We start from the raw sequence: 23,209 nt of genomic DNA on the forward strand, positions 1-23,209 counted from the left end.
AAATAACGATCGCCGTCGTCGTCGTCGTCGTAGTAGTAGTGGTAGTTGAGAAGTAACGATCGCCGTCGTCGTCGTCGTCGTAGTAGTAGTAGTAGTAAGAAGAAGAGGAGAAGGAGGAAGTGGAGCAAGAGTATCAACAACCCGTTTCTATGGTTGCATAGGTAAGGTGTACGTAGGGCTACCCATAGCTACGTAGCCGCCCTATAAAGGCGGACACACACTATGCGATGCGGCCTGTCCGGCGGCCGAAAGTGGGCGGAGCCTCGTCGGCCGGATGAAGCATACACACTGTGAGGCGGCCTCACGGAATACAGGGCGGCGGCCGTCACTCTGAGCCCCACCGCCGCAGCGACAACAACAACACAATTTATGTTTTATGTATACAAACATGGATGGCCCTTGTACAGATCAATAAAACAGATCCAAGTCTTTATTTATCCAGACATCAGACATCGTGGAGCGTAAATAATGTGTACCTACACCACGGCTGTCAGCGTCGCTCTGAGATAATTCCCGCCTCAAGGCCGCACCGCAAGGTCATACACACTGTGAGGCCGCGGGCCGCGTCGGACGGAATTTCAAACATAAACAGAAGGCCATCGGGCCGCTTCGTGAGGCCGCGCCGCACAAATTACACCCGTACACACTGCCTTAAGGCCTCTAGCTCCGCCCACTTTTCGGCCGCCGGACAGGCCGCATCGTGTGTGTCCGCCTTAAGAGTTACCACTCATGACAGGAAATAATGCAAGTTGCGGAGGGTTGATTAACTTTATTAAAAACTATATATTTTTTTCATTTGAGGGGGCGTTACAAAAAATCACTTACACTTATAAAACATATCTACACTTACAAATAAGGGTACCGAAAAAAAAAAAAAAAATGGAGCCCTGCAATATAGGGATGCAAATATTCTCCTCTAATACGAGTACATCAAACGCTCAGCACAATGTTATAATTATAGGACACTTTCATGGGCAGCACTCTCGGCCACCTGGATTACATACATGCTTGATACTGATTAGATTACGATACAGGTGACTAGCTGTAGTCTATATCTCCTGTCTTCAGTATCTCCAAACCTCCATCTGGCCTCTAGCTAAGTTCAAATACTGGTAAGTAGTGGTGCTATAATAGTAGTAGTAGTGGTAGTAGTAGCACTTCGTCTAAGACTGGGCAGAATGGGGATCACCAATCCTGAGAAGCTGGCTAATAAGGAGTACCAAAACTCCATCAGCCTTATCATCCCTCACCAACAGGATCATCGCTCAGGAGGCAGACGGCTAAATAGACCAAAGTGAAATAAGAGAAATTAAAAGAAGAATCTCAGAAGAAAGACACCAGGCCCAAAAGGACGAGCTGGACCGTCTAACACACAACCTGTCCAAAGAAATGTGCAGAAAAATCCACACAGCACAGGAGGCAGGCGCCTCTAACTGGCTAACGTCTCTACTAATCAGAGCAAAAGGCTTCAGCCTCAACAAACAACAATTTGTCGACGCCGTTGCTCTGAAATATGGCTGGCCGATTGAGGGGCTGGCTGATCTCTGTGCATGTGGATCACCGAATGATGTCACTCACACCATGCATGCAAGAAGGGAGGCTTCGTCTGTATCCGACACGATGAGGTAGGGATCTGACAGCCAGCATGCTCGGGGAGGTATGCCAAGACGTCACTACCGAGCCGTCACTGCTCCCCCTGGACGGCGAACACCTTAGATACAGGATGGCCAGTACTCCACATGAGGCACGGGTTGATGTACGAGTAAGTGCCCGCGGATTCAGGGTGCACGGACAGAGGGCATTCATGGACATCCGCATATTCGACCCGATGGCTGCCTGTCACCGTGAGCTGCCCCTGGAAGCCGCCCACCACAGGAACGAGCAGGAGAAGACAAGGGCATACGCTGAAAGAATCCAGCAAGTGGGTCAGGGCAGCTTCACCCCCTCGTCTTCGTCACATCCGGCGGGATGGGTCCCAGGGCCCGATGCTTCTACGCACGACTCGCGGAACTGATCTCAGAAAAGAAGCATCACCCAAGGAGCCACATTCTCGCCTGGATGAGGTGTCGCCTCTCGTTCTCCCTGTTTAGGTCAGCCATCCTATTTCTCAGGAGCACCAGACACTTTGGCTCAAAAGCCACCAACATTTCCAATATTGACTATGAGGCCACAGTGGTGGAGAGTGACATGAGGGTAGGTCGGGAGCGACATGAGTAGTGAAGGAATAGTAGTAGGACTAGTAGGAGAGGATAAAGTGTTATATATAGATTTAGTGCTAAGTAGTAGTGATTATTAGTGATTAGTGATATAATTGGATGCCACAGTCATTAGCGAACAGAGTTGGGGCTAATGATCTCCAATTTATGGAGCCCTCCATGATTATGTGTCGGGAAAATAAACATGGGTGGAGGCATCTTTTAAGTAGTAGTAGTAGTAGTAGTAGTAGTAGTAGTAGTAGTAATAGTAGTAGTAGTACTAGCATTATTATTAATAATAATAATAATAATAATAATAATAATAATAATAATAATAATAATTTCCTCTTCGGCCAAAGGCCGAAGAGGAAATTAACAAGATTCTCAGGAGTGTTTTTCACTCATTAAATTACCCATCGATTTATACCCACAATTCCTATGAAAGCTTTATCAAATGTGTGTGCTAGGGCTCCGAAATGTTTAAGAATATGGCCCTAATTTTGGAGCTAAGGTGGACACAGTTACAGCGCAGGGATGCAGGCGGTGGTGCTGGAGAGTTGTGGGGTTGTGGTTAGGTCACTTCTTCGGTAGGAACAAGGGCGTGGGGGGTATTCTCTGGCTGGCGATTCCGTGGTCTCATGGACTTCCGCTTGCTGTTGGGGTAGTAGTAGTAGTAGTAGTAATAGTAGTAGTAGTAGTAGATAGTAGCATTTATATGATGCTTTTAACTATTCCGTCTAGAGCACTTTGACACACACACACACACACACACGCCTATATAATAACCACCTGGGGTCTCTGGAAATTTCCGCCAGCCTGTCCTCACCTTCCCGCGCGCGGCGACCCGGGGTCAATGTTGCCCGGACTGTTCTTTCCATTTATGTCTCTCCTGCCCGTTACGATGTATTGTGACATGTGTATATTTCCCTTTTTATGTTTGGATTAGGCAATTTATTTATCGTACTTATATTAGATTGTGTATTTTGAGTTGTCGTTGGGGTCTGTTGTCCCGCACCGCCGGCGACGGCTGGCAGCCCTTGCGGCGGGGCGGAGGACAGCCCATGCACTGACCCTCGGGTCAGGAAAAAAAAAAGGGAGCTCTCTTTTCCCGCATGGACCACGCCGTGGTAGGATTTACATAGATTTACATAGAAAATCAGACCACACAGACCCCTTGGTCCAGACTTGGTGGTCTGTCCTTAAACCTAAGTGATTTTACATTAATCAGAAGACTCCAAAACGTTGCATTTCTACTCTAGTTGATATTAAGTTGAAGGAAGTGACGGTCGAGCTTATTTTTGAAGGAGTCAATCGTGTTACACTGGACCACTGATGACGGGAGCTTATTCCATTCTCGCACTACAACGTTGGTGAAGAAAAATTTGGTGCAGTCTGAATTTACTTGTCTACATCTGAGTTTTACGCCATTGTTCCTCGTGCGCAAAGAGCCGGCTTCTCTCTCCCCTTCGTTTCCCTGCAGCGCTTTCTGCAGTTTTTCACGCCTGCAGGCGTGTGTGTTTTCTTCACGGGAGAGATTAGTCGTTAGTTTTAAGATAAGTTTTATTTTGTGTGTGTGTGTTTTCTGTTCCATTTTTTTTAAGTGTCTTCGTGTTTAACACGCATTGCCCTTGTGTTTCATGCTGCCTCTCGCCCACGTGTTGTCAATAGTGTTTTATGCTTTTCGTTTGTGTATTATTTGGTTCATGTTTTTTAAAGGAGAGCGTAGCTTCGGCAATCTTGGATTTCTTTTTGTAAATGTAAATTAAATTTAGTAAATATATTGTCTTTTGTATTCATTTGCGTTTCCGTTAGACAATTTCCTTTGTTTTGAATTATTCATATCTTTTGTTGTTCGGTTAAGGGGAAAATAACCTGTTGTTTGAGGCCAAACCTACCCAGTTTTTGTTTTTGTCTTTTTTTTGTAACTTTTCCCAAGACCCCTTGACCACCCCAGTGGCTACACTGGGACGTAACAACACACACACACACACACACACACACACACACACACACACACACACGTCTACACACCGTTGTCGCCTCCGCCACAGCACCGCCGCAGTCACTGCCGTCAGCAGCACCACCACCGCCACAACCATGCCCACCTCGGCGTGACCCACACCTGCAGGGAAAATGGCAAGAAGGACACCCTCTTCTTCATCACTCTCCTCCTCCTCCTCCTCCGTTTCTTCTCACATAAGTTCATATTCTAAAATATATCGGGCTCCCATTGCGACCATTTTCCAAGGCCACAGAGAAGATTAACCAGTGATTTTTCCCGTTCAAGGTGCACAAGTCGGGTAAACCTATCAATGGTATCACAAAATAGTCCATAAAAACCCCAGGAACTTCTGCGAGAGGCTTGACAAACAGGCGAATCGAGGTCCCGATAGCTTTTGGAATACGGGCAATAGTCTTTTGATAAATTTGAAGGGAGCCAGAGGAAGAAACGCGTCTCCGTGGCGTGGCGGGTATCAAGCCTAGCTACGAATCTACGGGCTTTCCTCTTTTTTTTTTTTTTTTTTTGGGGGGGGTCTCCTCTTTCTCCTTTCGAGCCTTTAGTTTTTATATATACCGCGAAAGCAGTAAAATATGTTAGTTCAGCAGAAGTTCTATAAGTCTGAAGCCGTGCTGGGAATCGGATATTATATTGCTATCTCTAGGAGCTCGACAAGTTTGTGTCTAATATTTTTTTCTGAGGATCTTGTCTGCCACTGATATCAATGGACCTGTAGTTAAGGCCCATAGTTTACCTTCTCACCTCTCAACCTAGGCTATTCCGTTGATAAATCTACAGGGAGGTGGGAGAAGGGGCTGAGGGAGAAGAGGAGTTACACCATGCCCTACCCTCTCCCTATATTTCCTCTCTCCCATTACCATTACCCTTCATTCCTTTCTTTCTCTTCTTTTCCTTCTCTCTTCATTTCCTTCTTTTCTTTCCCTTGTAGTTTTTTTTTTTTTTACTTTTATTTCTCGTTGTTCTCTTCTTTTTGTTCTCTCAATTCCCTTCTCCCTCCTCTTTCTCTCCCAACTTTCCTATCCTTCCTTCTCTTCTTTCTCTGTCTCCTTATACAACAACTGCTCTCACTTACTCTTTTGGTAGATCTGCAGAGAGCTGGTAGAAGGCGCTGAAGAAGAGGAAGAGCTGCTGGCAAACACGCGAATGGTATACTGCACCTCCGCCTCCAGCCCCTGCACCTCCGTCTGTGTCTCCGTCAGCGTTACGTTGCGTGTCTCCAGGGATGGTGATGTCTCGCCCTGCGCCTCAGGGATGACTGACAGGTGATACTTCAGGTGACATACAGGGGGGTATGACACCGGCTGTGGGTATAAGGACAGAGGGGAAGGTGTTTTAGCGTGCTTAAGTCTGTGTAACTGGTATCAGGACAGATACCTATTTTTTTTAACTTGTTTGAATTTCCCATGTGATTTAATTAAGGCACGCTGGATCCGTAGACTTCCCATAATTTTGCCTCCACTTGTATGCATTACCTGCCTCTAGGTCGTGCCTCGATAGTTCTCACATGAGACCCGGTAATCAAAGTAAGTGACTCCGTGACCATGGTTCGTGAATTCAATAGCTCCGACCCAGTGGCGTAGTAATGGTGGAGGAGGGGGCGAGGGGGAGGACCGCCCCGCGTGACAGCGCGATGAGCCACGGGGCTGAATGTGAAGTTTTTACCCCAATATTGCAAGTTTTTTCGGCGTTTGTATCAGAAAATAGACCGCAAGAAGATGATGATGCATTTCGAAGTTGCCAAGAAATCATTTAATGAAAAAAAGAGCTCTTATGACGCTGCCTTCTGAGGGGTGAGGCGCAAGTTGACTCAAGCCGAACTTTAAAAATAATTTTATATCAGTCCTGTCCGAGGCACAGAGGAGGTGATGTGCGCGCAGATCGTTCACGTTCTACCCCTATGTAACCCACTCACCATATTTTCACGTTCTATTGTACTATATTGGTTAAAGGTAGTTTTTTTAATGCATTATATATGCTTATATATCAGAAAACGGTTAAAAGCAAATAAATGAAGAAAACAAGTCCCAGTATATCTTTTTAGCTAACTTCTATTCTAATTTGTATTTAGAAGGGAGGGCTTACTGGAGATTGGTCCGCCCCTGGTGCAAATTGATCTGAAAATGTCTCTGCTCCCACCTGTGACTCGCAACTCCCGCAGGTAACACTTGCTCTCCTGTGTGACTCACATAAAACCGACCCACAAACTCCTTCACGTAACCAGGCGGGACCCATGACTCACTAAACTCTGTTCATATTGACTTAACAATGAAGTGTAAACCTTTGTGGCTGTCCAGTCCACAAGCAAACCACGCCCTTATGCTGCATGTAACATAGTAGATGCTGGGGAAGGTTAGATCTTACGCAGTGGTGATTACTAGATTTGGGTGGGCGGGGCTTAATGACAAGGTTAATTAGAATATATAGTGTAATAGCCGTGACTCACCTTCCACCTCACGAGGATGCTTGCGTCTGACGTCTTCACGATGTCAATGATTTCCGGCATCGGGATCTCTGGAACGAAGAAGGAAAACTCATGTCTCTACTGTCTACTCTCTACTGTCCACCGAAGCTTTTCCTTGTGCTGTCCAATATATATTAATGCAAAATATAACCAGTAGCTTTGCCATGTATCTTCCCATTATCTGAAGAGCCACATATTTAGGAGTCTTAGGGCATAATCATGGTGGTGTCCTGTGCTGTCCAACTTAATAATGCCAAAGTTAACCAGTATCTTCCCGTTATCTGAGGAACTACACCTTTAGGGCAGAGGGTGGTGAAGGTAACGTTGTGTACCCTCTCCCTTCCCGTCCCGTCAGCCACACACGTCAGGTTGAGGCCACCGCGCATCGCCGCCACAACTACCACCACCTTCACCTCGTACTGCGTCGCCGGCGTGAGCTTCGTCAGTCTGTGTCGAGATCCAGAGGTGATGAAGTCCAAGGAGAGCTTGTCCGTCTGTGGGAGGGGAAGGAGGAGGAAGATGGAGTTAACAATGGCTATGGAAGGGAGGAGTAAACAGGAAAAGGAAAGGGGAAAGGGAAATGGAGAGAATGATAGTTGAAAACAGGGGCGGATACAGGGGGGAGGCCCAGGGGGCCCGGGCCCACAAAAAATCTCCGCCCCCCCAGAAAATCTCGCGAGTGTATGCGGATAGTGGGTACAGAACTGACTCGCTTATAATATGGTGCAACTATAATACGGACTGTGTCGACGGCTGTAGGCATATGCAGGCGCGGATACGGGGGGGGGGAGTCAGATGGCCCGGGCCCCCCAAAAAAATATTAGGATAACTAAATATTTGAGATACCCATGAATTTAGAAAACAAAATATATTTAAGATACCCCTAAAAAGCTAGAGAGCTGAGGAGCGAAGCCGGCCGCCGCTAGATAGCTCGATCTGGACGCTGTCCTCCAAACTTTAAAAAAAAAATCCTCCTCTATAGGTTCCTTGGGCTTTACTATGCGGTGGTGGACGGGATGCTCAGGCAAGATTTTTTTTTTCGGTGTCTGATGTAATTTTTCATTCTCCTGCAGGGCCAGGGCAGAACGGGCACGTGCCCAGGGCCGCGCTCGTATGAGCCCCGCACTCGTCTAACAATCTATATACTCGTACAGGGCCGTAGTACGCTGTACCCAGAGGGGGGGGGGGAGGGGCCGGAGGTGTCGGACGACCCCCCCCCCCCCCTCCATCTGCTAAAATGTCCAATTTCTGAAAGTCAAAACGAAAACTGGTACCTTTCTGTTGCATTTCTGGAGAACTCAGGATTTTCTTTATTTATATTCGTATATTGAATATTATAGAGCAAGATTTAAAAGCCTAGGAAAAATCTTTGTAACCTCATTCCTCACATGCAGCTTGACGCCACCGCTGGGCTCCCTCTCATCGCCATACGTGATCCCCGTTTTCTCGTTGGACTGGTTGTAATGGAGTGTATATTGGCGCATACTCTCGAGCCGAGCCGAGCTCTTCAGAGAAAAGATGGCGACCTGTAGCCTACGCCACGATTCGTGGCATCGAGACCATTTTTGCCAAGTTCAGAGCAGATACGGATAATTATTTCCACGACGTGTTCATGAAAGCGGCAGAGCTTTTGGTCGAGGTAGGGTCATCGCATGACACCATCCCTGTGCCACGACTCTGTGGACGACAGACCCAGCGATCAAATGTTCCGTGCGAGAATGCTGAGGAGTACTACCGCCAGGCGGTGTACATTCCGTTCGTGGACCACGTCTTGGCTGAGTTGAAGAGTCGGTTCGGCGACGACACAGTGCCTGTCGCACTTCAGCTCAGGCAACTCCTCAAAGGCCCCGAAACGGATTTTGTGGCTGTGCTTCAAGTGGCGAAGCTCTACGAGCTCGACATCGAATCCCTGACACTCGTGAAGGCGGAAGGGGAGCGCTGGGCATCATCTGTTCCGGTCTTTCAAACTATCAAAGAAGCCCAGGCACACGCCAGCACCAGCATGTTTCCTAATCTCGCCATTCTCTTGAAAACACTGTTGACGCTTCCAGTCTCCAACGCGGAAGCCGGGAGGTCTTTCTCAGCATTGAAAAGGCTGAAAACCTATCTGAGGAGTACCTTCGGCCAAGAGCGCCTGAACGGACTTGCCCTCCTCTGTGTCCACTATGATGTCCCCATTTCAGTCGAGAGTGTGATAAGCAAATTCGGCGAAAACAACCGCCAACTACTCTTTGCTTAGTGAGGCACTTGTTGAATACTTTGAAACTTGTAAATATATTTATTTAGATCAGCCAATCTTTGCAAATGTATTACCTCAATCCCATGTAAAAGAAGCCCTGTAATAAATCCTTTTTATCTTTAGCTGTATTTACATATTAACTCTTTTTTTGTAAAGGTTAGGTTTGTAATTTCTTTATGACCTGTATTGTGATCACCCTTGGTGCTTACATGCCGAAATAAACTTTTAGTTTTCTTCGAATGCTCGTATGGTCATGATTTCTACCTGTTCAGATCTGCCTTTTAATTGGTCGGATGTACAATTTGAAGTGTTTCTTGTCATTGCTGGCCAGCTTAAATATTTACTGCACTTCATATATATATATATATATATATATATATATATATATATATATATATATATATATATATATATATATATATATATATATATATATATATATATATATATATATATATATATATATATATATATATATATATATATATATATATATATATATATATATATATATATATATATATATATATATATATATATATATATATATATATATATATATATATATACACACAAGAAAAAAATATTCGTCACATATACGTTGATTGCTCGGGAGCTGCGGATTTTAAGCAAAGAACCGCCATCACTATCCATTGGTCTTCACTGTTTTGAGGCTGTCGCTAACTTATGAAATTTTACCATCGGGCCCCCCCAAAATTGATTTTCTGGATCCGCCCCTGGTTGAAAAGGCTGGGGAAGGGAAAAGGAAGTGGAAAAGGGGAAAAAAATACTGTAGAAACAAAGGGAGAGAGACAGAGAAATGAAGAGGGAATGATAGTTGAAATGACTGGAGTGGAGATGAAAGCAGGAAAGGGGAAAGACTGCAGAAAGGAAAGGAGAAGGAAAGGGAAATGAAGAGCAGCTGAAGCCGTGAATAAGAAAGGAGTAGAGAAATGGAGTTGAAAAGAGTGTAAAATGTTGAAATAAAAGGAGAAGGGAATTACAAAAAACTATGGTAGAGGCATGAAAGAGGGAAAATATTAATAAAAGTTAGTCAACACAGACCAAAGTAAGAGGAAGCCAGACGAGGACAAAGTGTGGTATTGCATGTCCGAAGACTGATATGAATAAGGAGATTGAGGATAATAAGATCAGTTAACAAAGGGCATTAACTCTCTCTCTCTCTCTCTCTCTCTCTCTCTCTCTCTCTCTCTCTCTCTACCCCCGGCATCCTCACCCTCAGCCTAACGACGTGTGTTAGGCTATCCCAAGGAGTGGCGTCCCCGTCATCGTAACCTTCACGCCACTCAGCGAATTCGATGGTCGCTTCCTCGGCGCCGACCTCCTTCATCACGGGAGCTTGACGGAGACGGGGCAGACCAGCGTCACCTAGGGAAGGATAGCTGCATCAGTAGGCTTGTATCACGTAAAGAAATAGGATAAGTAATGTATAAGTGTAGTTTACCCATGTCAAAGGCATGAGAGTATGCTAGGAATGGATTTACAGGATTTGGTTCAGAGTATTGCATTTCCGAAGATATAGGGAAGGTTAGGGGCATACACTAAGTAGCGCGTGACCTCGGTGCTCATCTCCGTCTCACTAGCCCTTGAGTCTGTAAGGGTTAGTGTAGTGTGGTATTCGGGTTACCACAGTTTATCTTTCCAGGTTTTCCCCAGGTGCGACCCATTTATCGACCAGCCCGAAAGGGAGGAGGATGGGTGAGCTGGCATGAGCCACCGAGAGCGAAACCGGGTTTGTAGATTCGTAGCTAGACGTGCTAACTATTATACAAGGAGGTACACACACACACATACACACTAACCTCCCGCACACTGAGACGGTCCCTCGGCGTCGCACTCCCCAGTAAATCCATCGCAGTTGGCAGCACAGTGCAGGCGACAGTCCTGACCACAGTTCGATCCCCACTTACCCAGCGGACACTCTGGAGGCGGAGGGGAATGGTGGAAGAGTAAAGGAAGAAAAAAAGAGTATCAGGACACCACTTCATTATAAATTGATCCCTTTTCGGCTGTTCTCTTTCATAGGAACAGTGCTACGTTTATTTTGTTTATTAATTTTTGTTTGTTTTTGGCCTTTAGCTGCTCCCTTTGCTGTAAAAAAATATAAAAGATAAAGCTAAAGAAAGGTGAGGTAAGATATACAGAATTAAAGAATAGAGAAATGAAAGAAAGAAAGAAAGAAAGGAAGGAAGGAAGGAACAAATGAATAGAGAAAGGGAAGTAAAAAAATGAAGTAAGATAAATGAAAGAGCACAACAACAAAAGAGAAGAGAAAGGAAGAGAAAAGGGAAAATACTAAAAAAATAAGAAAAGTAAGAAGTAATGAAGGAATGGTGGATGGAAGGAGAGAGAGAGAGAGAGAGAGAGAGAGAGAGAGAGAGAGAGAGAGAGAGAGAGAGAGAGAGAGAGAGAGAGAGAGAGAGAGAGAAGATTACAAAGAAAGACCGAGATGTTATGACGAAACAAAGGGTGAGAATGTCAACAGCTGTACGTGACTTCGCATCCGGCAGAGGGAGATAAGAACACTCACACAAGATGAGTCCTCGCGGTGACGGGTCACACGTAACCTGATAACACACTCACTCATACTCTCATTACGATAAACATAAAGGGAATGAAAAAATCGTAAATGGAAGAATAAAGACTGCTACTTATATACTACTACTACTACTACTACTACTACTGTTGCTGCTGCTGCTACCACTACCACTACTACAACTACTACTATTACTACTACTACGTACTACTACTACTACTACTACTACTACTACTACTACTACTACTACTACTACTACTACTACTACTACGAGTACAACAACTACTACTACTACTACTGCTACATACTACATACCTTCATTACACCTTGGCCCCGTGAATCCAGGTAGACAGCGGCAGGGCACAGGTGAGGGGCGGCACACCTGCCTCCCCGGAAGGTTCATGACCCTCACCGTGCAGTCCCGCCCTGACATGTTCTTCCCGCACCCTGCACCACAGCCACACCAAAGGAAATGGACAGCGGACTTATTTCTCGAACGGCGCATGGGCAAGGTGAATGTGAAACGCAAAACGAATTTAGAAAAAAGAGGAGTAGAACATCGAACAACAACCACAAAAGAAGAGACCGGAAATAAATAACAAAGGGGAGGCCGTTGCTAAGGCACTCAACTGACCTGAACTGAACTGGTGAAGTCTGCGATATAGTTTAAGGTTTACCACGCAGCGCAGAGAAGCGTGTTCAATGAGTGATTGGTTATAATTATGATTCACCTTTATAAGCTACATGTGGTCAATTACAAACCGTACAGGATAACCAAATGCTAGATAAATTAACGTTCCATTATTTTTTTCCATGACTGGACATGTGAGATGAGTGTATACTGACTGTGAACTGAACTCACGCTTTTCGCAGAGGCGCCCCATCACGCCCTCGGGACACACACACACGCCGCTCCGTGGGTGACACTCGCCGCCGTGCATGCAGTCAGGGCACCAGTCGCGGCAGTCATCCCCGTAGCGGAGCGCGGGGCACTCTGGGGGAGGGAAGGAGGAACAAATAGGGCACCCAATAAAAAGCTCTCGCATCTAAATAAAAAAAAAAAAGCCTACACCATGTCACTCCTCACACTTCTATCAGCTAACAAACCAACGCCACGCCACAGTGCTTCTTCGGCTGAGTCCCTTTTCTCCCACCATATATAGAGTAGAGGTAACAACTATAATTATAAAATCGTACACTTTTTAGGTTGTCCTCTACTGTACCTTCTTGTCCAGCTCACTTCCCATTCCTTCTTCTCAGGGTCCTTACGTTCTCATTCCAAGGGCATATAGGAGCCTAGTAGACCATGTTGATGAGCTGCTCTGTCTTTATGTGTGCGAGTTCTGGAGACTCTAAGCATGTATGGAGTCTTGGCTTTGTTTATTAAGTCATAGCCGTGACTGTGGGTGGGGCAGGCGGGATAGGGAGGGAGGCGGTAGAATATTTAATAAGCTGTCTAATAAACATCACTCAATAAATGGGGGCATACATCGTGGGGGGGCGCCGCCTCGCCCACCCTACGACGTCTAGCGTTGGATCACTCCGGGCAAGTCTTCTTTTCCCTTCTCATCCTGATAACCTCCTGGCAGGATACATCAACTTGCTCAAGCCACTAACTCTGTGGGCGTCCCCTTGGCCTCCTCCACTTAGAATAGTCTGTTACAGAAACAACCCGATGAGCAGTGTCGGCTTCTGGGTAGCGTGCCACATGCCAATATAGCCGGGGTTGGCGGTGACGGACTGTATGGGTAATATATGTCGAATCATTCTCACTGAGTAGTCGTTGGTTTGACACCATCATTCCAACGATATCCCAAGATTATGCGTAGACACTTATTACCAAAGGCATCAATTCCCCTCTCCAAGTCCCTAATTTAGTGTCTCACAGCCATAGAGTAAGACAGGGAGCGCAAGCGATTTGAAGATCCGGATCTTTGTCCTTCTATACAGGTATCGACAACCCCATATACTCGTGCTGAAGGGAAGTAAATAGCTGACATATGAGAGGAAGCGAGAGGTGTTGAGAGTGTGTGGCAAGGGGCGGGGCGGGGCTGACCCCGAAGCCGCCACCACCCCACCCGCCAGTTTTACGCGGAAATACTATCCTACTACTACTACTACTACTACTACTACTGCTACTACTACTTCAACTACTACTACTACTACTCTTCCTCCTCCTCCTCCACTTACTACAACTGCCTCAAAATGACTTTTACCAGCAACTCCTCCTCTTTCTCTCCTCCTCCTCCTCCTCCTCCTCCTCCTCCTTCTACTACTACTACTACTACTACTACTACTACTACTACTACTACTACTACTGACCCAAGACGACTCACCCCGCACGACCAGGCTGAACGTCCCCATGATGCCGCTCACGGTGTCGTTCACGTTGCTGTCGTTGCGGAGGGAATAAAACCCGGAGCCGGAGAGCATCGCAGCGGGGACCAGGAGCTCGCCGTACTTCGTGAGGGTGGCCTGCTTCCAACGGCCCGGCTCCAGAGGCTCCTGCTGCCACCACACGTCGGCGCCTGGCACAGCTCCATGCAACCTCACACGAAGGTCCTCCCCGATGCTGATGGTGTAGCTAAGGAACTCTGGCACCAGGAGGGCTGAGACGTTGTGGAGGATGGTGAGGAACATAAGAACATAAGAACGTAAGGAGTCTACAAGAGGCCGGTTGACCTATACGGGGCAGCTTCTGTAAGTCTAACCCCACATTACCTCACTATCCATGAATTTATCCAGCCTCTTTTTTTACTGCATCTATGGTATTGGCACATGAATGCCAAGCCTGTTCCACTCAGCCACCACACTATTGGTGAACCAATTCTTGCCTAGGTCCTTATTGAATCTGAATTTGTCTAACTTAAAACCATTGCTATACGTGTCCTACCTGGCTCTTTTACAACCAAAACCTTATTGACATCCCTTTTATGAAAGCCCTTCATCCATTTATAAACTTCGATCAGGTCTCCTCGCAACCTTCGCCTTTCTAGAGAGTGTAGATTTAAATGCTTTAGTCTATCCTCATACGGCAAGTTCCTCACCCCTTGAACCATTTCTGTCATCCTTCTCTGTACAGATTCTAACATCTTGATATCTATTCCATAGTAGGGTGACCAGGACTGAACCGTGTAATCAAGATGAGGTCTAACTAGTGCTATAAGTAAAGTTTGAGGATGACCTCAGCGCTCCTATTGCCTACGCTCCTCGAGATGAAATCCAGTACCTTGTTTGCATGAGTTTTAGTCTGAATGCATTGAGCCCTAGGACGGAGGTCAGGGCTCACTAAGACTCCTAAGTACCTCTCACACCCAGACCTGCTCAGCGGAGTGTCATTTAAGGAATTAATGTTCTGAGTAGTTGTGTGAGGGGTTATTCCTACCTACACTCAGAATACTACACTTCCCGACATTAAATTCCATCTGCCACTTCCCCGCCCAATCATATAGGCTGTTAAGCTCATCCGATCTTGATATAATCTGCGAACTAACTGACATCACTACTACGTACTTCCTGTATACAAATCATTGATGTAAACGATAGAAAGCAGAGGACCCAGCACCGACCCTTGTGGGACTCCACTCGTAACACTGCCCCATTCAGAGTTTTTACCACTGATTTGCACTCTCTGCCTTCCACCACTATGCCACGCCCTGATCCAATTTAAGACTTTCCCATCTATGCCGTGAGCCTGCAATTTTAGTAATAGCCGGTGATAAGGGACTTTGTCGAACGCTTTATTGAAATCTAGATACAATATGTCATAGCTCTCATATCTGTCAACCGCCTAGAGTACATTAGTGTAGAAGGACAACAGGTTAGTAAGGCAAGACCTACCCCTCGTGAACCCATGCTGCGAGTAATGAATTAAACTATGCTTTTCTAGATGGTCCCGAATGTTCCTGGCTATAATTGACTCCAACATCTTGCCTACAACTGATGTTAAGGTAATCGGGCAATACTTTGAGGTGGCTGACCTGTCTCCCTTTTTGAAAATCGGCGTCACATTAGCTACTTTCCATTGGCTGGGCACAGTCCCAGAATTTACCAACATCTTAAAGATATCGGTAAGTGGGCCACTGAGGACCTCCTTGCATTCTTTCAGAACACGTGGGAATATTTCGTCTGGGCCCGGCGATTTGGTTTTCTTCAACCTACCAATCTCATCCTGGACAACCTACCTGGTGATGATCACATCCCTCAACTTGTCGTTATCTTCGCCCTCATATACCTGAAGTCTCTCCGAGATGGTTGTTAGATTTTCTTGTGTGAAAACTGAGAGGAAATAGTTGTTCAACATTTGACTCATATCTTCTCCATTCTCAACGAGCTCACCTGTGTTTGTTTTCAACGGACCAATTCTTTCCCTTGTTTTTGTTCTGTACCTATAATTTAAAGAATTCCTTGAGATCGCTCTTGACCTCGTTAGCTTCCTTAATCTCGTAATTCCTTTTTGCTAGGCGGGTGTTCTTCTTCACCGATCTGGCTAGTTCAACATGCCTTCCCCTGAGGGGGTTTTCACCATTCTTTATTTATCTATAAACTCCTCTCTTTAAGACAATCTCATGCTTGAGTCTACGAGTCATCCATTTAGGGTCGTTATTTTCCTCTCTACGTGCTTGGTAAGGGATATGGTGTCTCTAACCCTCTGCTATTACTCTAACTAAATTATTGAAAGGTCAGCTCTACGTGGCTCCCCTGCCCTTCAGGTTCCCGCCCTGAGATCCAGCCCTCATCTAGCCCTAAGGTTCCCCAGTTTACCTCCTCAAGATGTCTTCTAAGCCCTTCGTAATCGGCTCTTCTAAAGTCCGGCATCAACATAGGGTTGAGTTCATGGGTTACCACCCAGTCTTAGTTAAACCTAATCTCCTTGTGATCACTACTACCTACTAAAAAAGTAGCCCTCCCCCAACGTCTAGCTCATTAAGATAAGGTCCAAAATGTTGTTACCTCTGGTGGGCACAGTTACTGTCTGCTTGAGAAAATTATATTGTATTACTTTCAGAAAATCCTCAGACTCTAGATCCCCCACCACGCCTTCCCAGTCTACATATATTCCTATAGATGAAATCCCCCATGATGAAGACATTTTTGCTCCTGCTCGCCCTGCCAACCTCTAGTAGTAATATGTCTGTGTCCTGTCTGTCAAGGCTGGGTGGCCTGTACAGAACCCCTAGAGTTAGTTTGTGTTTCCCTTTGTGGACGTCAGGGGAAGGATATGAAGAGGGGAGAATAAGGACGCGTGAGTAAATGAAGGAAAGAGAGGCGAGAAAAAAGACGAAGGAGGATAGAAGGAAAACAAAAAAGGAAAGGGAGGAGGATGACAAGGCAGAAGAGTAAAGAGAGGAGGGTGCAAGGAAATCAAAGGAAGAAGGAAAGGAGATGGAAGGAAAGCAGGAGAAAGATGGCGGAAGAAAAAAGGATGGAAGGAAATCAGAAGAGTGGACAATAAAGACATACACATGCTTAGGTATCAGGAAGCAGGAAGAGAAGAAGAGGATATTGTGAAGGGGGATGACAAGGAAGGAGATGAAGAGGGAAGAATAAGAACGTATGTGTAAATGGAAGGAAGACGGCAAGAAAGCAATAAGGGAAGAAGAGGAGGAGGCAGTAAGGGAAGAAGAGGAGGAGGAAGTAAGGGAAGAAGAGGAGGAGGCAGTAAGGGAAGAAGAGGAGGAGGCAGTAAGGGAAGAAGAGGAGGAGGAAGTAAGGGAAGAAGAGGAGGAGGCAGTAAGGGAAGAAGAGGAGGAGGCAGTAAGGGAAGAGGAGGAAGTAAGGGAAGAAGAGGAGGAGGCAGTAAGGGAAGAAGAGGAGGAGGCAGGGAAGAAGAGGAGGAGGCAAGGGAAGAAGAGGAGGAGGCAGTAAGGGAAGAAGAGGAGGCAGTAAGGGAAGAAGAGGAGGAGGCAGTAAGGGAAGAAGAGGAGGAGGCAGTAAGGGAAGAAGAGGAGGAGGCAGTAAGGGAAGAAGAGGAGGAGGCAGTAAGGGAAGAAGAGGAGGAGGCAGTAAGGGAAGAAGAGGAGGAGGCAGTAAGGGAAGAAGAGGAGGAGGCAGTAAGGGAAGAAGAGGAGGAGGCAGTAAGGGAAGAAGAGGAGGAGGCAGTAAGGGAAGAAGAGGAGGAGGCAGTAAGGGAAGAAGAGGAGGAGGCTGTAAGGGAAGAAGAGGAGGAGGCAGTAAGGGAAGAAGAGGAGGAGGCAGTAAGGGAAGAAGAGGAGGAGGCAGTAAGGGAAGAAGAGGACGATGGAGTAAGGGAAGAAGAGGAGGAGGCAGTAAGGGAAGAAGAGGAGGAGGCAGTAAGGGAAGAAGAGGAGGAGGCAGTAAGGGAAGAAGAGGAGGAGGCAGTAAGGAAGAAGAGGAGGAGGCAGTAAGGGAAGAAGAGGAGTCAGTAAGGGAAGAGGAGGAGGCAGTAAGGGAAGAAGAGGAGGAGGCAGTAAGGGAAGAAGAGGAGGAGGCAGTAAGGGAAGAAGAGGAGGAGGAAGTAAGGGAAGAAGAGGAGGAGGCAGTAAGGGAAGAAGAGGAGGAGGCAGTAAGGGAAGAAGAGGAGGAGGCAGTAAGGGAAGAAGAGGAGGAGGCAGTAAGGAAAGAAGAGGAGGCAGTAAGGGAAGAAGAGGAGGAGGCAGTAAGGGAAGAAGAGGAGGAGGCAGTAAGGGAAGAAGAGGAGGAGGCAGTAAGGAAAGAAGAGGAGGAGGCAGTAAGGGAAGAAGAGGAGGCAGTAAGGGAAGAAGAGGAGGAGGCAGTAAGGGGAAGAAGAGGAGGAGGCAGTAAGGGACGATGCGGAGGAGGCAGTAAGGGAAGAAGAGGAGGAGGCAGTAAGGGAAGAAGAGGAGGAGGAAGTAAGGGAAGAAGAGGAGGAGGCAGTAAGGGAAGAAGAGGAGGAGGCAGTAAGGGAAGAAGAGGAGGAGGCAGTAAGGGAAGAAGAGGAGGAGGCAGTAAGGGAAGAAGAGGAGGAGGCAGTAAGGGAAGAAGAGGAGGAGGCAGTAAGGGAAGAAGAGGAGGAGATTGTGAAGGGTGATGACGGGGAAGATGATTGATTGATAGTTTATTGTTCCAAGTAAACAGATGAAAAGAGGAGAATAAAAACGTGTGTGTAAATGGAAGAACGATAACAGGGAGGCAGAAAGCGAAGAAAAGGGGGATTTTGCGAAGGGGGGTTCAGGACGCCAACAGAGACAGACTTATATGTAAAGGAAAAGGAAGAAGCGGTTATTAAGGGGAAGGGGGTGGGGGGAATGTGGACGTGTATGTAAATGGAAGGAAAAGGCACGGAAGAAGAAGGGGGAGAAGAGGAGGAGAGTGTGAAGGAAGATGAAGGACATATGCAAATGGAAGGGAAAGAGAGGAGATTGTGAAGGGGAATAAGAATGAGTATGTAAGTGGAAATAAAAGGGCAGGAAAGCAGGAGGAGAAGAAGGGGAGATTAAGAAGGAAGAATAAGGTTATACGAGTGATAGAAATGAAAACGACAGGGAAACAGAGAGGGAAAAAGGGAAGGAAGGGCGAATAAGGACGTATATGTAAATGAAAGGAAATGGAAGCAGTAAAGGGAAGAAGGGTAGAGAAGGATGGTAGGGTAGGAGGAGTTGAAGAGGGATAAAAGAAAGTATAAGGAATGAGGAAGAAGAGGGGGAGAGAGAAATATTAACAGTGAAGCAAGAAAAAATTGAAAGGGAAGGAGAATGGCAAGAGATCAGAAGAGGAAAAAGAGGAAGATGGAAGGAAGCAGGAGAAAAAATGACGGAAGATAGGAGGAAGGTAGGAACACATGAGAAAAAGACGAGGGCTGACGGAAGGATGACAAGAAAGCAGAAGAGGAAAGAGAGAAGGATGAAAGGTTATCAAATGAGGAAAGAGAGGAGGATGGAGGGAAAGCAGAAGTGGAATGAGATGAGGATGACAGATAAAGGAGGAAAGAGAGGAGGATGGAAGGAAAGCAGGAGAATAAAGGGCGGGGGAGAGGAGGATGGAAGGAAAACAGAAGAGTAGGCAATACGGACACACAGCTGCTAAGGTATTAACATTAATAAACGACTTAGTGACCATAAAACTAGTAGGAGTCACGCGCCAGATTTTTTAAACGTCGTACTATTAGTACCTATTCATTAAGTTAGGTAGCTAGTTTGGCTTTTTAATTCCCTTTCTGTGATGGAGTTAGTTAGATTGTTGAATTGCGTTAGATTTTCACAAAGTCGATATATATATATATATATATATATATATATATATATATATATATATATATATATATATATATATATATATATATATATATATATATATATATATATATAGCTCTTGAGGGCCTCTTGGACGGCCGCAGCGCATTAGTGGCACAGGCGAATGTTATTTATAGTGGCTGCAGTGATATATGACTCTTACTTGGCCCATGCTGCCCCCGGGTGTTCTACTGAAGTTGAGTGAAGATCTGGACAGCATGTGGGTAATCTTCCGCCACTCGGCGATGGCTTAAAAAATCAGCGTGTTTTGGTGGGACTCGAACCTAGGTCCACCGATTCACCACACCCGCACGCTGACCACTCAGCCACCGCCTCCCCAAGCTCAGTCGTACAAAGGTTTATCAAACAAACTAACTAACCACGCCTTGAGAAACGGGTCAAAAAAGTCAAATCAGCCACAGTAATGTTGACGAATACTAATACGACGTTTAATAAACCAGGCGACGTAATGGAGTGGGTCTCACCTTTGGAGGACATGAGCGGGAAGGACACAGGGTAGAGAGGCGTCTCGGAAGACGCACACACGCCGCCTCGCGCTGCCGGCCCCACCACGCCCTCACGCTGCCACCAGCTCACCTCCTGCATCCACTGGCGGTCTGTCCATGCACCAGGTACCCACAAGGCCTTACTCCACACCCTCGTCCTTTACTTTTTATTCTCCTCCTCCTCCTCCTCCTCCTCCACCTGTGGTTGGGGGGGTAAGAATTTCACCACCGTATTCCCTACGTGTCGTAAAAGGCGACTAAAAGGGACTTCTTCCTTTCTCTCCGAACAATTACTTTTTTTTTCCTTCCTATGGGTAGTCTATCCAAGGGTTGTGCCTTCTTCACCAAGAAAAATGTTGCAACTCACGACCTTCAATCGATTTTCTATTTTAAAGGAGAAAGTTGATGAGGAACACGAAACCCGGTTAATTGGCGATTCAATGATCAGAGGTCAGTTAACAGAATTTTGCGGTCGTGCTTCATGTGAGAAACGTAAGCGCATGTGTTTTCCTGGTATAGGTGTAGATGGCCTCACTGCGGCGCGCGACGATGTTATGACCGGCTCAGACCAAACCCCACCGTTCGTCATCCATGTAGGAACAAACGACGTAAAGGCCAATCGTTCAGAAGAATTAACGGAAAAGTATCGTAGACTGATCCGACAATTCAAGGAAAAAACAAACATAATGATATCTGGTATCCTCCCGCTGATGAAAACGTTACGCTTTTTACAGCAAAGCCTTCAGCACTAACAACCGACTAAAGTCGTTATGTGCCCAAGAAAATGTCGAGTTTGTGAACTTTTGGAATAACTTTTATAGTGCAAATGACTTGTACGAACGCGATGGTGTGCACCTAAATCCCATCGGGGCGGCTAGACTTGGAAGACTTCTTAGTGAGCAGGTGTCACTTTTCAGAGAAAAAAAACAACAAAAAAAAAACAGCGAGCCCCGATAGAGAACGTCACGTAAACAATCAAAGGACCACCAACCAATACCACCATGACCATATAAACGCGTGTTATGTAAATGCCCGCAGCATTCGAAATAAATTCATAGACCTGAAAGAACTTGCTGCAACGGAAAACTTCCACATTATCGCCGCTCTCCTCCTCTTACTGATAGTCTTCTACCTCTTCAATTCCGCCGCCATGTTGCCTCTCTTTCTATCTTCTATCGCTATTTCACGCTGACTGCTCTTCCAAACTTGCTAACTGCATGCCTGCCCCCTCCCGCGGCCTTGCCGCACACGACTTTCTACTCAAGCTCATCCCTTTACTGTCCAAATCCCGTACGCACGAGTTAACCAGCATTTACACTCTTTCATCTCTCACGCAGGTAAACTCTGGAACAATCTTCCCTCAGCTGTATTTCCTCCTGCCTACGACTTGAACCCTTTCAAGAGGAGGGCATCAGGACACCTCTCCTCCCAAAATTGACCTATCTTTCGGATACTCCTCTGAACGCTTTTTATAGGAGCAGTGAGTAGCGGGCTTTTTTTTTTCATTATTGTTTTTTTTTTCCCTGAGCTGTTTCCTCTGCTGTAAAAAAAAAAATAATAATACAAAAGTAACAATAACCATCACCATCAGCACCACCACCACCACCACCACCATGCACCACCACCACCACCACAGCCAACATCAACAACAACAACAACAACAACCACAACAACAACAACAATAATCCCAACAACCACAGCCAATAATCATATTAACATCATTATCATACAGACAAAAATAATGATAGAAGATCAAAACAATAAACGAGAGATCAGGAGTTCAGTCAGGGCAAGGATTATGTAGTAGTATAAAATCCTTGAGTCAGGGTTCCGCTGGGGTTTGGAGTGGGGGTGGGGTCTCACGGACTCACCTCTGAAGCGGGGGTAGGGCAGGTGTGGGGGGACGAAGCGGGAGGTGAGGCTGACGCAGGGGTCTTCGTTGAGGCAGGCCACGTCGGAATGCCCGGGGAAGGCGCGTGTCACCGTGTACACAGCATGAAGGTCAGGCACGAAGGAGGAACTAGGGGTAGGGCATTCGGCTGCTTCTCGTCCTACTCTTCTTCGTCGTCCTCCTCGCCCTCCTCTTCCTCCTTCGTCACTGGGTTGGATGTGTGAATGGGAGAGTTATAGTTAAACCTACGTGAAAGAGTGCGACGGCTGCTGCTGTTTTTGCTACTATTTCTATTACTTCTACTATTCCTACTATTACTACTACTATTACTTCTTCTATTACTACTTCTATAAAAAAAACTATTACTAATACTACTACCACTACTACTACTACTACTACTACAACGTCCCAGCCTCATCAATGACTGTGGCCGACAACCGACTTTATTTAATTAGTATTACAAACATCATTATACATTGTTCTTACTACTACTACTACTACTACTACTACTACTATTACTACTACTACTACTACTACTACTACTACTATAACTACTACTACTACTACTACTACTACTACTACTACTACTACTACTACTACTACTACTACTACTGCTACTATTACTACTACTACTACTACTACTACTACTACTACTACGTCTACTATTATTATAACTGGTTCTTATTATTTCAACTTACCTTGAACAAACATTTTGGGTGAAGTAGACTGTAAGAGAAAAGAGGATGATGATGATGATGAAAATAGTAATAATAATAATAATAATAATAATAATAATAATAATAATAATAATAATAATAATAATAATAATTATAATAATAATGATAATTATTTAAGTTTCATATGCGATTATTAATAAATTAATTTAATCTAATAATAATGATATATAACAGAAACACATCAATAATATATTAGTACGTGTGTGTATATATATATATATATATATATATATATATATATATATATATATATATATATATATATATATATATATATATATATATATATATATATATATATATATATATATATATATATATATATATATATATATATATATATATATATATATATATATATATATATATGATTTCTGAGGACGTTTATGA

The 23,209-nt window shown here is 45.3% G+C and overlaps 1 protein-coding gene across 1 annotated transcript; it reads right to left on the bottom strand.

Annotated features, from left to right (window-relative positions):
- Positions 1 to 754: 754 nt before the first annotated feature.
- LOC127006551 (tenascin-X-like) lies at positions 755 to 22,845 on the bottom strand. Its single transcript, XM_050876524.1, has 13 exons — positions 22,781 to 22,845; positions 22,063 to 22,289; positions 20,171 to 20,302; positions 13,809 to 14,081; positions 12,335 to 12,466; positions 11,788 to 11,919; positions 10,739 to 10,858; positions 10,153 to 10,304; positions 6,972 to 7,170; positions 6,659 to 6,726; positions 5,288 to 5,516; positions 4,227 to 4,317; positions 755 to 2,848 (listed from the first exon to the last, which is right to left on the bottom strand). The coding sequence occupies exons 3-13, from the start codon at positions 20,289 to 20,291 to the stop codon at positions 2,767 to 2,769; spliced, it is 1,599 nt and encodes a 532-aa protein (XP_050732481.1). The 5' UTR covers positions 20,292 to 20,302; positions 22,063 to 22,289; positions 22,781 to 22,845; the 3' UTR covers positions 755 to 2,766.
- Between the last annotated feature and the right edge of the window lie 364 nt (positions 22,846 to 23,209).

Source organism: Eriocheir sinensis, chromosome 33, assembly GCF_024679095.1.
Source record: "Eriocheir sinensis breed Jianghai 21 chromosome 33, ASM2467909v1, whole genome shotgun sequence".
NCBI lineage: Eukaryota > Metazoa > Arthropoda > Malacostraca > Decapoda > Varunidae > Eriocheir > Eriocheir sinensis.

Bases quoted from the DNA above. Each gene is read 5' to 3' on its own strand.
- LOC127006551 (XM_050876524.1), bottom strand. From the start codon at position 20,291: ATGCAGGAGGTGAGCTGGTGGCAGCGTGAGGGCGTGGTGGGGCCGGCA. The intron at 6,727-6,971 runs GTGTAGTTCCTC...TCTTCGTTCCAG, and splicing joins CACCACCCTCTGCCCTAAAG to AGATCCCGATGCCGGAAATC. The intron at 5,517-6,658 runs GTGAGTCACGGC...TTATACCCACAG, and splicing joins GCATCCTCGTGAGGTGGAAG to CCGGTGTCATACCCCCCTGT.